Source organism: Puma concolor, chromosome B4 (genome assembly GCF_028749965.1).
Source record: "Puma concolor isolate L17-30 chromosome B4, mPumCon1.1.hap2, whole genome shotgun sequence".
NCBI lineage: Eukaryota > Metazoa > Chordata > Mammalia > Carnivora > Felidae > Puma > Puma concolor.
Genome location: NC_141673.1, coordinates 64860571 through 64875186, shown reverse-complemented (window position 1 = coordinate 64875186; position 14616 = coordinate 64860571). Strand labels below are relative to the sequence as shown.

Below are 14616 nucleotides of genomic sequence, written 5' to 3'. Positions count from 1 at the left end.
TTTCATTTCTCCATCTAGGGCAGTACCTCTTTCCTGGAGTTACTGGGGGTGGTGGAGGATGGAATGTTAATACACCTAAAGCATTAGAACATCACCTGGCACATAGTAAGTGCTCAATAAATGGTAGCCATTTTTATATTGACTTCCTACTTAGAACTCAAGTGGTTTATTCTGCCTTCCATTCCAGTGATACAGACTTCCTTGCTTCCTTATTCCGGTGAGGAGTTCTCTGGTTTTGGAAATCAGTATTTATATAGACTGATGGACCGATCTTGTGCATGTTCATTTGGGGAACAAAGACTGACGGAGAAAGTCTCAGAATAGAGGCATAGTGGGAGAAAAAAAGCAAAGACACAAATAAGCAAGGGTAGTTGCTTTCATTCCTAAAGATATTATTTGGTTGGTAAAAAACAGAGGGAAAAGAGTAAGTTGATGAAATTCATTTTATTTAAATATGTCTTTAAAGGCACAGTAGGTATCAGTGAGGCAAAAGAAAGCCCATGTGTGGGAAAACTACCAATCCAGCCAAGAAAGACAAAGAAAGTCACATGGAGGCAAGATGTATATAAGTTAGCCGGTGCCTGGGTGGCTCAGTCGGTTAAGAATCTGACTTCGGCTCAGGTCAGGATCTTATGGCTCGTGAGTTCAAGCCCCATGTCCAGCTCTGTGCTGACAGCTCAGAGCCTGGAGCCTGCCTCGGATTCTGTGTCCCCCTCTCTGCCCCTCCCCCACTAGCGGTCTGTAACCCCCAAAGGTTTGCAGGTACGTGATTTTATCCGTGTTGGCACATACCTACCATTCATTTTAAAAGCATAAACATGCAGAAGAAGGAGATCCAATATGCATATGCTCAGCACCTAATTGAGCATAAAACAGCAATACCGTAAGCATCAGGTGTATTCTGTTCTTCGGTATAGCCTATATATCCTGGATGTGTCATGTTTCCAGTGTTCTCTAGGTATCTCACCTAGTCTGTCAATACTGTCCTTCACATTACTGGAAGGCAGGGACTGGGTGATGTTCTTGCAATTGATTTTATATGGAGATGCATACAGACAGATGACGAATGGAGCCTCATTGGTGGTGAGTGTTCTCTAAGGATTAAATGCTAAACTTCAGAAACTGGAGCAGCCATTCTTTGGTCAACAGACCTCAGGGGCCTCAGGGCAGGGAATAAGAGATACTCATCTCTGCCCAAGGTATTGGCTTCTAGCCCCTTCTTGTGCTGCTGCCAGGACGGCAGTCTTCTCAATCGTAGCCTTTCCCCTGGACAACTTTACCGTTTTGTAAATCAGGGTAAACGATTTGGTTCCTTGTCGGGACTATCTTGCCTAAATAAGCAAAATTATTCGTTAATGCCCAGCATACTGGCCCTTTCCCCTGTCTTCCTGGAACCTCCTGTAGGACCATATGCAGATCAAGTGTCCATCTCACAATCTAGTAAATATCTGCATGTCAGCAGTGCCTCTGTGGTACCAGTTACTTTGGGTGCTCCCCCCCGCCTCCCCCCCCACCCCCCCTTAAGACTATAAGTCCCTAGAAGTCCTCTCTGGCACACCCCTTTCCCAGGCAGGAAAGCCTTGCGGAGAAAAGGCATGAATTGGATTTTGCCAGATGAATGTGGGAGGGGCAAGTCCAAGCAGGTCATGGAAGGCCTTGGACAGCTAAGGGCCTGTATTCCCAGCGTCACCCCTGCCGGTAGCCTTGGAGCATCGCTCCCGGTTGTGATTCTGAGGGCCGCAGGGATGGGATGCCTTCTAGGAGAGGTGTTAAAATACAGGCAGTAGGGCTCGTACAGGGCGGCATGCAACCTCTTGTCCGTTTTGGCAGGAGCGACCTTTTGAAGGCTTTCAAATAAGACCAGCAGGATTAGCTCTTAGAAAAACAACTCCTAAATACAAACACTGATTTCCAGCTCCCCAACAGACGCATTTACTGGAAGGTCCTGCAAGTTCTCGAGCTCCTTGTAGCCCGTGGTTGTAGGGGACACCCAATAAACCGCGCAGAAAGCATACACTGTGATCAGTTCTGACGCGTGTGGGTACTCATTAAACGATCACAATACTGTGGATGTTTCCATCGCTCTAGAAGTGTCCTTGTGCTTGTCTTCCATCTTCATTACCACCGCCTCGTCGTCCCACCACCCCCACTGGTCTCCCTGTCATCGTAGACGCTAACCTGCCTCTCCATCAACTGGGCCAGATTCTTTCTCCAGGCAGTCTGAGTCTGGAAAGGACACAGTGGCGGAAGGTGGTGGAGGCTGAGTCCTCCCTAAAGGACGGTCCACACATTCCTGCCACAGACACCCATGGGCTGGCTCTTGTCCTTTCCTGTTCTTTCGGTTCTGTGAGCTGCCTGATATCCCTCCAATGTTGTGTTTTTGTTTTTTGGTTTTTTTTTTTTTTTGATGTGGCGCTTGAACTCACAAACCATGCGATCATGACCTGAGCCGAAGTCGGATGCTTAGCCGACTGAGCCACCCAGGCGCCGCCCCCTCCAACATGTTCTTTATTGCTCAATTGTGGCCGTTTGTTGTTTGCAACCAGAGAACCCGCACGCAGCCACCACCTTCCTCCCGTGATCACCATTTCAGAGAATGGCACCCCCAAATCCTTGTCTCTCAAGCCTAACCCAGAGTAATTCCTGAAAAACTTCAGTCATGTGTCCTCCTCTAACCCATTGCTAAATCCTGCCCATTCTGCTCCCTGATCAATATTCTGTCTCTATAAAGTTTTAGCTTCTCCCTCATCATTATTTGTCTAGTACCTAGTACAGTACTTGGTGCAGAGTAGGTACTCAGTAAATGCTTGCTGAATGACTGAATTGTGCCGTTGTCCATAACCCCAGACACAAAAGCAAAGATGTAGGCGTGTGTGTTTTTAGGCTGGCAGGAAGTCAAAGTGAGTTTTTAATGTTTTCACAGAAGTAAATGATAGGACGTGAATCCTGGATTTCGGACTCTAAATTCAATGCCGTTTCCATTATATTATCGTATTTTGTCGGGAGTTCCATTTCTTCTTCCATCCCGCTGAGATGCCTTTTTTTTTTTTTTTAAGTTTATTTACTTATTTTTGAGAGAGAAAAAGGGCATGCAAGCCAGTGGGGGAGAGGCAGAGACGGGGACAGAGAATCCTAAGCAGGCTCCGCAGAGCCCAACATGGGGCTCAAATTCATGAACTATGAGATCACGACCTGAGCCGAAGTCGGAAGCTCGACCAACCGAGCCACCCAGGCGCCCTTCAGATGCTTATTTACGCCAAGGACCACATTGTAAACACTAGACACAGCTCTAAAATGCAACCCCTTTCCAAGGGCATTTGCTTATTAACTGAAAGTGAGAGAGGGCATGCAGTAAAGCGTCTGGATTGAGGAAAGGAACCTGTGCACCCCCCCCCCCCCCGGCAGCATTCTGACCGAGCTGGGGGTCAAGGATGGGACTGACGCTTTCTGAACAAGGGGTACATGCAATACGACCTAAGCGGAGAACAGTGCGCTGGGCTGGAACAACTTTGTGTTAAAATAAGGATCCACACACGGTTCGAATGATACTTTTATTTAACTGTCTGCAAATCTGTTCTTCTGGCTCGAGGTCTTGCCAATGAGTGGTGAGTCAAAGATTTGTCCGCTGTTCTCTGAGTACGTGTGGTTATGGGTCTCTGTGCGGACGTGTCTGTGTCTATAGATGCTTTTGCTAATTTATGGTCATTTTCCACCTACTTTAATTAACATACAAAGTCTTCTTATTCTGACAATGCTAAAGCCTGAGTTCAATACTCCCCGAGTCTAATGGTTTCTTCTCCCAAGCCTGCCTCCCTCCCTCCCCTAAGTCTGCTCCTCAGCCCCCATTAATGCTAGATCTTTAGAGACCATCAGCATTCACACGGGTGGAGAACCTAAAAATGAATGCTAGATCTTAAGTCCCTCTGACCTGTGTACCCTTGAGCTGAGGAGCTTCTTGGGGAGGTGTGTGCTGCGGGGGGGGGGGGGGGGGGCGGGGGGGGGGGCTTGGCAGTCCCTCTTCAGAGTTAGTCATTTTGCACTGTAGATACCTGGAGAACAAACAAACGTGATTGGGTTAGATGCCGACCTGCCCTCTCACCAACCACTCCCTCCCGGGGAGGAGGGGGTGGAGGAGCTCAGTTTGCTTCCAGCAAATTGTATTTCTTGTAAGGCACTGGGCTGTACCCAGGGAGGCGATGTAAAACTGGTTGCTGGGATTACTGTAAAGACTGGGTGCAGATACTGTTCATTTGCCATCTCTTTACGAGGACTCACAGGGGAAACTTCTTTTCGTCTTAGTAACAAGAGCGGTTGCTCTCTTGAGGAGTGGGCAGCACGAACTAAATGAGCTGATCATGTTTTCCTCTTCTCCTGGGATGTTAGAAAGTGTTGCAACCACCTTTGTGGTCCATCCTTGGTACTTTTATTTTATAGAATGCTTTTTTGTCTTTCCCTAGTTCATGGCTCCATTTTATGTCATGGTTACTAATATACTTCTGAGTATGCTGTGCGTGTGTACGTATTTACCTTTTTGTGTGCCTTTTATATATATCTCAACTCCTTTTTGAAATAAGTTCCCATACAACTAAACACATATTTAGGAGATAAGGCTAGGCGAGAGGTCCAGAGGTTCAAGGTCAAGGGCTGGGAAATGGGCACAGAAACCACAAAGGCCCAGGTTATTCTTGGTTCCTCTGGCTCCCACCTGCCTGACTTTGCCCGGAGGATACTGTTCACTGCTGGCTTCCCCCTGTAGCCCACGGTGAGGTTTCCAGACTGTAACCAAACCTCTGTCCACCCCTAGTGCCCAATCTTCCCACTCATCCCATTCTGTGGATCTGGCCTCCTTACCTCTTCTTGAGGCTCGGGTGCCATGACGTCGCTCTCTTCTGGAACTGCGGAGACGTGAAGCTGATCTTGGCTCTACAAAAAGAAGAGTTCTGCTGGTTAAGAGGTGGATCCACCTCCCCAGCCTCTCCCCAGCTTAGAAGGGTCTTCTGTGCCCTACACTTTACAAGGGGCAAAGACAACACAAAGGGCAAACGTACAGTGTTGTTTCACTATGGCCTGAGAGCATCGGGGAAGGCTTTACTGTCATGCTCTGTTACAGATCAAGAGACCCAGATTCAAAGGTGAAATGACAGGGAACCGGGTCTTGGGACTCCCGTTGTCTCCCTGATCAGACACTGTGTGATCCGTGTGACATGCATCTGTATATAAATCTATGTGGGAGTCTAGGAGGGTATACATGTAGGTCTTTTTTTTTTTTTAATTTTTTTGAACGTTTTATTTATTTTTGAGACAGAGAGAGACAGAGCATGAACGGGGGAGGGGCAGAGAGAGAGGGAGACACAGAATCAGAAGCAGGCACCAGGCTCTGAGCCATCAGCCCAGAGCCCAACGCGGGGCTCGAACTCACGGACCGTGAGATCGTGACCCGAGCCGAAGTCGGACGTTTAACCGACTGAGCCACCCAGGCGCCCCTAAATGTAGGTCTTAAAAACACTACCCACCACTTTTAGACTAACCCTCCTTGAGAACGCACTGCTGCTCTCACGCTGAGATGATCGTCGGCTGTGCCGGTTTGGAAAGGCCAAGTGGTATGATGGTTTCTTTGGGGAAGAGTTCTGGGTTCTGAGATGGGAACCCGAAGTACGGAAAGCCCTGTCCAGGAACTGCTAAGCCAGGGGGAGACCTTGGCATTCTAAGGTTTGGAGTGAATGTATTTTTTTAATTGAAATTTAACCTACACACTATAAAATTCACTCGCTCGAAAAGCAGGACCAACTTCTAACAGTCTGGGACAGCCACTTGGAAGTCTGTGGTTTCTCCTTTCAGGGATCTTTCTTCTTCTTCTTCTTCTTCCCTCCTCCAGTTCCAGGCTGTGAATTACCCCAAAGGTAATACTGCCTCCCAGAAAAGTACTATTCTTTCAGAGAACCTTCATTCTCTCTCAGGCGATTAAGCAAAAATATGCCTCCTTAGCTGAGGACTGAGCAATCCCCCAGGAGAGGCTGGGAGTAAGGAAATACTATAAATCTCAAACATAAGGAGGGGAGGAGCGGGGAGCAGGTTGCGTCCTATATCTCTTTCCCAAGGAGGACAGTGTTACTAGCGCATTCCTCAAAAATAGAGAGCATCTCGGCCCCTATAATCGCCCCTCCAATAAGATTACTCCAAAGAGGCAAACCTGTTTTATCCGCCAGAGCCAAAGAGGCCATTCTATTGCTGACCCCATACCAAAATCATGTAATATGTTACAGTCACACTTAAATTGATCTTGGACCTTCCATGCCATTGAATTGCTCTTTGTGGTGCAGGCAAGTGAAAAGTGGCTACACTTTACCCATTCAAAATCCCACGGTTAGCCTGCACTTATTCACCGTCCACAAGTCCTGCCTTTCTCCCAGTCAGCATAGCTTCCTCACACGAGAAGCCAACAAGGGGCAAGTTCTAGATCTTGCCCCGTTAGGACCTTCAGTGGCTCACGTGGATCAAGACCGAGGGCATAAGGGCGTTGATGACTTAGATGTTAGTACCTCAGGGGAGTCAGCGAAGCCCAGCTTCTTGTTCTCTTCCTTGTCTTCTATCTTCTTTGCCTTGTCAGACTCTGAAAAAACCTGTGGATCAAAGCGGACAATGTATGAGGAAGTCCCACGCCTTCACACCCTGGATGCCACCCTGGATGCTTTGTCTGTTAGCTGGTGCCCACAGTACTGGCATGGTGCCTATGTCCAGATACCAGGAGGCTCTCAAGGTAGCCTGGTCAGCCCTCAGTGAGGCACAGGCAGTCACGGGGTGGTGTGAACCGAGGGGCACCAGGAATCTCAGACTCCCAGATAGCCACGTGGCTCATGCCCCGGCCTCCTTCATTGCCCAAATGTTTCCTTTGGCCACTCCGTTTAAAACTGCAATTTAGCCGGGGCGCCTGGGTGGCTCAGTCAGTTGAGCGCCTGACTTCGGCTCAGGGCATGATCTCACGGCTCCTGGGTTTGAGCCCCGTGTCGGGTTCTGTTGCTGACAGCCCGGAGCCTGGAGCCTGCTTTGGATTCTGTGTCTCCCTCTCTCTGCTCCTCCCCCACTCATGCTCTGTCTCTCAAAAATAAGTAAACATTAAAAAAATTTTTTTAAAAAAAACCTCCAATTTAGCCTTTGCTCCCTGTGCCTTCCCCTACTTAATTTCTCTCTAGATCTCTTATCAACACTAAATTGTAATTTACTTATTTATCGTTTCTTGCCTATCTCCCTTATTTTCCCTACCCCCTAGTCACTAGAATGTAAGATGCAGGAAGGCAGAGAATTTTGTGTTTTGCTCACTGTAATATCCCACCTCCTAGAAGAGTGCCTGGCACATAGCAGGGACTCAGTAAGTAATTATGGAATGAATGAATGAATGAATGAATGAATGAACCTCGGTGCCATCTAGTGAGGTGTCTCACCATAATCTTCTCTATAATGCACCTGACAGGTGATCATATGTTCTTAGCTTTCAACAGCAAGGGACGGGGGCTATTTCTCAAGGTGGCCTATCCTATTTTGGTTTTTGGAAGTCCCTGTGCTTCCTACTCCCTATATTTGAAATGGGTTTTCCATATCATTTTTTAACAGAGCTAATCACTGAATATTTACCTGATATTGATCCAAAACGTACTTGAAAAAAAAAATTACACACAGTTCTGCCCCCAGAAATCTCATAGAACAAGTCAAATCTCTCTTTGATATGATATAGCTTTTCCGTGTAATTTGAATACAATACAACTTGACTTCCAGATCCTTTACAGAACTGGTCGCTCTCCACAGGTCTCTTTCTCTATTTTAACACAATCCTTTTCTCATCCATATCCTCACCTTTCAAAAGACCATCCCTTTTGCCTTACTTTCCCCTGTGAGTTCCTTCTTCTACGCCTCTCTCATCACAGAAGATGCACCTTGGAAATTTGCATTTTTCTTACTGTAGTCACAAGTATGATGAACTGGAATGAGACCCTCCTCCCTGTCCCTACTAAAAAATGTAAAGCTCAGTGTGCCAGTTGTATATTCTTTTTCTTTAAAAAAAAATTTTTTTTAATCTTTATTTATTTTTGAGAGAAAGAGAGACAGAGTGTGAGCAGGGGAGGAACAGAGAGAGAAGGAGACACAGAATCTGAAGCAGGCTCCAGGCTCTGAGCTGTCAGCACAGAGCCTGACACGGGGCTCGAACCCACAAACTTTGAGATCATGACCTGAGCCGAAGCCGGACCCTTAACCGACTGAGCCACCCAGGAGCCCCGCTGTAGATTCTTTACCTTGGGAACTCCCAGAACTTGGGAGCAAAAGAAAGAAATGAATAAGAATCTGTTCATAACAATAATAATAATATGAGAGATAAGCCCTTTGCAGAAGTCAACCACCCTGAGAGTACAGGTCACTAAATTAGTCGCTATGAATCTGTGAAACGATGCCCAGGACCAAAAAGGTGTCCGAGAATATCCTCGAAACTGTAACCTAATGACAGAAGATCTTATCACCTGGGGCAAGCTGACTGTAGTAAAGGTGATCTACATGGAGGATGTAAAAGGGAATAAAGACTCAACCAGACCCAATCTCACCTCAGAGGACATCAAGGTAGGGGAAGTACAAAGTTCTTCTGGGTTCAGATTGCCGATGTTCTCCTTTTCTCTGGCCTCAGGAGTTCTTACTGGCTTCTCTGGTGCCTGGGGGTCAGGAGAAGCCTCCAAGAGGGCCCTAGGACTGGTGGGTGAGCCCTGTTCAGAGGCTGGAGGGCTGGAGGGGAGGTTCCCCAAGGAGTGCCTGGGGCTGGGAGTGGCTCTGGGCGGAGGCGGCCTATTAGGAGGTGCGGAGGTCCTCTGGACAGGGGCTCTCTTCTTCGGTTGTTCGGACCCTTCACTTGAGGTGCGGGTTCGGAGGACCACTTCTGGGGGAGATGAGGGCTGTTCTGAAGGGAGAAGGGGTCCGCCTGGTGATGGAGGTGGGGAGCCGGAGAGCGCTTCCTCTTGGGACTTGCCGTCCTCAATGGTGGGAGAGGGCTGGGCCTGGGCGGGGCCGTTGCAAGCTGGCAGAGGCTCTTCCTCCTCGGAGGAGCTAGCTTCAGACTCTTCCACTTCTTCTTCCTGGTCTTTTAAGGGCTCTTTAATCTCAGCATCATCTTCTCGCTGGGCCAGATCAGATGCCAGCTCTTCTTCACTTACTGAGATGGATTCCCCTTCATTCTTCAAAGCAAGCGCGGAGGGACTGGTAGGTGAGGTGAGAGGGCTGGAGACTGTGGATGTTCGAACTGGGGAAGAGATGACTAAAGAGCGTCTGCTGCTGCTAAAAAAGTAAGAGCGTTCAGATTCAGAAGAGCTGAGACCTGGAAGCAACCTAAATACCCCCACGTAAATAATGATGCATGCACATCATAAGAAAATAGAACAAAGCCATCTAAGATATGAGAAAGCTTGGGGACGGCCAGGGTGGCTCAGTCGGTTGAGCGTCCGACTTCGGCTCAGGTCATGATCTCACGGTTTGTGAGTTTGAGCCCCGCGTCGGGCTCTGTGCTGACAGCTCAGAGCCTGGAGCCTGCTTTGGATTCTGTGTCTCCCTCTCTCTCTGCTCCTCCCCGCCACTCATGCTCTGTCTGTCTGTCTCTCTCTCCTTCAAAAACATTAAAAAAATTTAAGACATGAGAAAGCTTGTATACTTTGCGATAATGCTTCTGTTATATGGTGCAAAAGAGGCTATAACATGTTATATATATCACGATCTCAATTACGTAAAAAAATATATAAAGAAAGCAAGACTGGAAAGAAACATAGCAAAATGCTGACAGGATGTTTTCTCTGGGGAAAAGATTCACAGGTGATACACAGTTGATTCTTGTGGACTCTCTATTTGCAAATTCACCTGGTCCCCAAAATTGATTTGTAACTCCAAAATGAACACTCACGATGCTTTCTTTTGCAGCCAGCCACGGACACGACGCGAGCTTTGAAAAGTGGGTGCCTGAAGGGCACTTTCCCAGCCAAGGTCTAACCAGGCAACCCTCCGCCTGGTTTTAGCTCTTACAACCGCAAACATGTCCTTTTTGCCATGTCTCTCACAGTGTGCTTTTCGTTGGTGATTTTGCTGTTAGAATGGCCTCCCAAGTATAGCAGTAAAGTGCTTAGAGCGAGACGACTGTGATGTGCCTCACAGAGGAAAAAATGCCTCAGATAAGCTTCCCTCAGGGAGGAGTTATGGTGTTGTGGGCTAGGAGTCAACAACAAGGTGTCTTTCAACAGAAACACACACAAGACAAGGTTACGTACTGATTGGCTGATGAAAATGCTAGGAGTGGGGTCTTATGGGAACCTAACTCCGTGTCTCCCTTAGGAGTAATGGTTCAGTATTCGCTAATCCAGTGGTCACGGTGACTTTATGGAACACAATGACCATGAATAATGAAAACTGACTCTATGTATTCAGTAGGCCGGACACTGTGCCAAGTGCTTGTATGGCCAACGTCAGCTTGAGTCCTCCTCACCTCAGGGGCCTCCTATGTACTGTCTACAAACTGATTAAGCAACCCACAGATATTTACTTGACAGATACCAATTATGTTGGTGCAAGGATGTGAGATGGGAATAGGCAGAGAAAGAGAAAAACTTCGTTCTGGCCTTGTGGCAGTTTCTGATGTGAGATAATAAGCTGAGCAACAGAGGTTATTTCTAACACCGACATTCTAGGGTCAGTAGCTTTAGAGGCCCGGGACATAGCCAGAAAAAAACCACATTTCCCTACGAGGTTCTGGGACATCTTGGTGTCAGTGATAGTAAGTTTCAGACAAATGGACCACTACAGAGAATTCTGTCTCTAAATGCTGAGAAATGGAGAAACAGAATTTTTGGAGCAAAAAGGGAATTCGTCTAGGAAATCTACATTGACCCTTTAGTGATGATTTGTAATCACTAAACAAATTGCTGTAACAGATTGCTAAATGGATAATACAAATAACAAATGTGAGCCTGATGCTTCCTTTAAGTCCCAAGATCAGTTTCACCACCTCCTTTAAAAGTCTACCCTGACCATCCCTGCAATGGCAGATACTTACTTCTCTGGAATTCCTACTGGTCTCATTGAGTACTTATGTGTGCAAGCTTATATTGTTCCTTGTCTCCATGGGTACATTTTCTGTCCTTTCAACTTTTGGTAAATCACTTCAGGGAAAGGACAAGTCTCCTATGTCTTTGGGTCTCTAACTCTCAGCATAAAACCTTGTACGTAGAAGGAATCAAAGGCTCCAGAATGAGAAAGTGATCACATTCTGAGGGACCACTGAACTGCTTATGTTTACCAGCATAAAGAATGTATGAAGGCAATAGACAACACACACACATACACACACACACACACACACACATACACACACACGAGAAGAAAGTCATAAAATTGAGAAGATATTTGCAATGCATAGCATTAAAGTATTAATATCCAGAACAAACACAAAAAATACCTCCTACAAATCAATTTTAAAAAAGGGTAAACAGGGGCGCCTGGGTGGCTCAGTCGGTTAAGCATCCGGCTTTCGCTCAGGTCATGATCTCACAGTTTGTGAGTCTGAGTCCCACATTGCGCTTACTGCTATCAGGGCAGAGGCGGCTTCAGGTCCTCTGTCCTGGTCTCTCTGCCCCCTCCCCAGCTCACGCACTCACTCTCACTTTCTCGAAAATAAATACACATTTAAAAAATTTTAAGAAAAAGGTAAGCAATCCAAGTGAAAAATGTGAAAACAAGGTTAAACTGGAAAGTCACAGAAAGGAACCTTAAACGGCCAGTAACACGAAAAGATGCTCAGGGTAACCAGCGATTGTGGAGTGTGAATTAAATTGCAAAAATTCCACTTCATACCCATTAGTTTAGAAAACTAAATAGGTCTGACAGTGTCATATGTAGCAAGAACATGGAGCACTGGGGGGCTTTTACTACTCCTGGTGAGTTGTAAATTCCAGCAGTCACTTGGGAGAGCCATTTGGCAATGACAATCCCTAGCAAGGCTGAAGAAGCCCATGCGCAGACTATGACTCAGCAATTCCCCCCCCCCCAAATGTACACCCTAAAGAAACTCTTGGTGATACACACAAAGAGAAATGCAAGGGGCGCCTGGGTGGCTCAGTCGGTTAAGCGGCCGACTTCAGCTCAGGTCATGATCTCGCGGTCCGTGGGTTCGAGCCCCGCGTCGGGCTCTGTGCTGACAGCTCAGAGCCTGGAGCCTGTTTCAGATTCTGTGTCTCCCTCTCTCTGACCCTCCCCCATTCATGCTCTGTCTCTCTCTGTCTCAAAAATAAATAAACATTAAAAAAAAAAATTAAAAAAAAAAAAAAAAAGAGAAATGCAAGATGTGTCCGCTGTAACATTATTTGTAATAGCAAGAAACTGGAAAACAACCCAGATGTCTATCAGCAGGAGGACAGAAAAATAAATTGTGGACAGCCACACAACAGCATCCATCACAGTCAGGGGAAAGGAAAGACAAGAGCTGGTAACACGTAGCAACAGGATAAACGAATGTCACAAACGGTACGAAGAGAACAGAAAGAAGTTGCAAAAGAACACGTCAAGTATGATTCCAGTTTATAAAGTTTGAAAACATGCAAAACGGTATTTTCTGTGCGTGCGTGTATGTGTATAAGAAAAGTAAAAAGACATGCATGGGAAAAAGAAATACGAAATTGAAGACAGTGGTCACCTTTGGAGGGGGGCAGGAAGAGAAAGTGAGTGGGGAAGGGACACCGTGTGCTTCAATAATACATATAATAGCTGATTTCTTAAATCTGGTGGTAACTGCATGGCTATTTATTGTATTATTCTTTTTTTATTGTATTTTTTTATACCTTTAGTGATAGCTGAAATATTTCATACAAAAAAACAAGAATTTATAGGAGGCATAATACAAACAACAAAGTGGGGCGCCTGGGTGGCTCAGTTGGTAAGGGTCTGACTTTCGCTCAGGTCATGATCTCGTGGTTTGTGAGTTTGGGATTTTCTCTCCCTCTCTCTCTGCCCTTCCCTCCCCTCTTCCCCCCCCCTCCTCTTTTTCTTGCCTGTGTGTGCACACGCGTGCTCTCTTTCTCAAAATAAAACCAAAACACAAAAAAACCAAGCCCAAACTCTTTACAAAAAACAAGTAACAACCAACATCATGCACATGACCGTGAAGGGAAGGCCAGGACCGGGGATGGAAATGGGAGTGCTGCGAGTGTTCACAGGACAAGGGAAGCAGCCAAGAGTCTCAGAAGTTGCTCACCTTGATACTCCCTTCACCACAAAGACCTTGTTGGAATGTTGCTTCTCCAGTTTGCTCATCACCTCGTAGAGACTGTGGTTCAGCTAGAGCCAGCAAGAGAGACGGTTGCTAGCCAGAGGGAACCTGAGACTGGCACATCCCTTCTCTTCTCCCTTTCAGACAGTTCCCCAGATAAAACCTCCCCACCCTTAACTATAAAACTCCTCCTCATCTCTTTTGCACTAGGGTCCAGGGTCCTGTCCCGCCACCCCTTCTTCCTTGACTTGTCTGTGTCCTAAGTTCTGTCTCTTCCATCAGACTGGCAGCTCCCTCCCTCAAGGCTGGGTCCTTGATGTCTGACGTTTGATTTGAGGTTCTAGCTTCTCTCAGGTAATCCAGGCAATAAAAACCCACTGTAATATTAACGAGGCAAACCATAATTTAGCTCAAGAAACTGCGGACAGGAACATGTGGATGTGTGCACGAATTCAGTTAATGTTGTTAATAGCAAACAGTCTTGGAATCCCAGGACTAGAAAAGACCCCATGAGGTCATGTTGTGTGGCTGCCTGTCACTGCACAGGACTGGCCTTCTCCATTCACGCCCAACTACCTGAGAAACCGACCTGTGTTTAAACACCGCCCTCCTTGGGGCGCCTGGGTGGCTCAGTCGGTCGAGTGTCCGACTTCGGCTCAGGTCATGATCTCACGGTCTGTGGGTTGGAGCCCCACGTCAGGCTCTGTGCTGACGGCTCAGAGCCTGGAGCCTGCTTCCGATCCTGTGTCTCCCTCGCTCTCTGCCCCTCCCCCGCTCTCACTTTGTCTCACTCTGTCTCTCAAAAATAAATAAATGTAAAAAAAATAAAAAATAAATAAAAAAACCCACCGCCCTCCTTGCTCCCTAGCAACAGAAGATAAAGATTTCCACAGCCTGGGACTCCTGGCTGGCTCAGTCGGTAGAGCACGTGACTCTTGGTCTTGCGGTCGTGAGTTTGAGTTCTGCATGTGGCACAGTGTTTACTTAAAATAAAAAATAAAGGGGCGCCTGGGTGGCTCAGTCCGTTAAGGGGTTTGTGAGTTCGAGCCCCACATCGGGCTCTCTGCTGACAGCCCAGAGCCTGGAGCCTGCTTCCGATTCTGTGTCTCCCCCTCTCTCTGCCCTTCCCCTGCTTGTGTGCGCGTGCTCTCTCTCTCTCTCAAAAATAAATAAACGTTAAAAAAAATAATAAATAAAATAAATAAAAATAAAAGATTTCACAGCTTGGTTCCCCAGGTCAGCTATTCCTTCCAAAGGCCTGCCTCCTTTATTCATCTGAAGCTCAAGTTTGGCTGCCATTATTCAGTTGTTAATGGAGATGGGGAGGGGCCTCTGAGGTT

The 14616-nt window shown here is 46.9% G+C and overlaps 1 protein-coding gene across 4 annotated transcripts in view; it reads right to left on the bottom strand.

Annotated features, from left to right (window-relative positions):
• Window positions 1–3537: 3537 nt before the first annotated feature.
• Window positions 3538–14616, bottom strand: part of BIN2 (bridging integrator 2) — a 35148-nt gene continuing 24069 nt past the window's right edge. For 3 of the 4 annotated variants that reach the window (XM_025930580.2, XM_086713366.1, XM_086713365.1), the window contains 5 exons: window positions 13262–13344; window positions 8589–9309; window positions 6540–6620; window positions 4852–4923; window positions 3538–4049 (listed from right to left, as the gene is read on the bottom strand). In XM_025930580.2, coding sequence (XP_025786365.2) covers window positions 4026–4049; window positions 4852–4923; window positions 6540–6620; window positions 8589–9309; window positions 13262–13344 — 981 coding nt within the window. In that variant the 3' untranslated portion in view covers window positions 3538–4025. The remainder of the gene's footprint in view (window positions 4050–4851; window positions 4924–6539; window positions 6621–8588; window positions 9310–13261; window positions 13345–14616) is intronic. The other variant, XM_025930582.2, reaches the window with a different exon arrangement.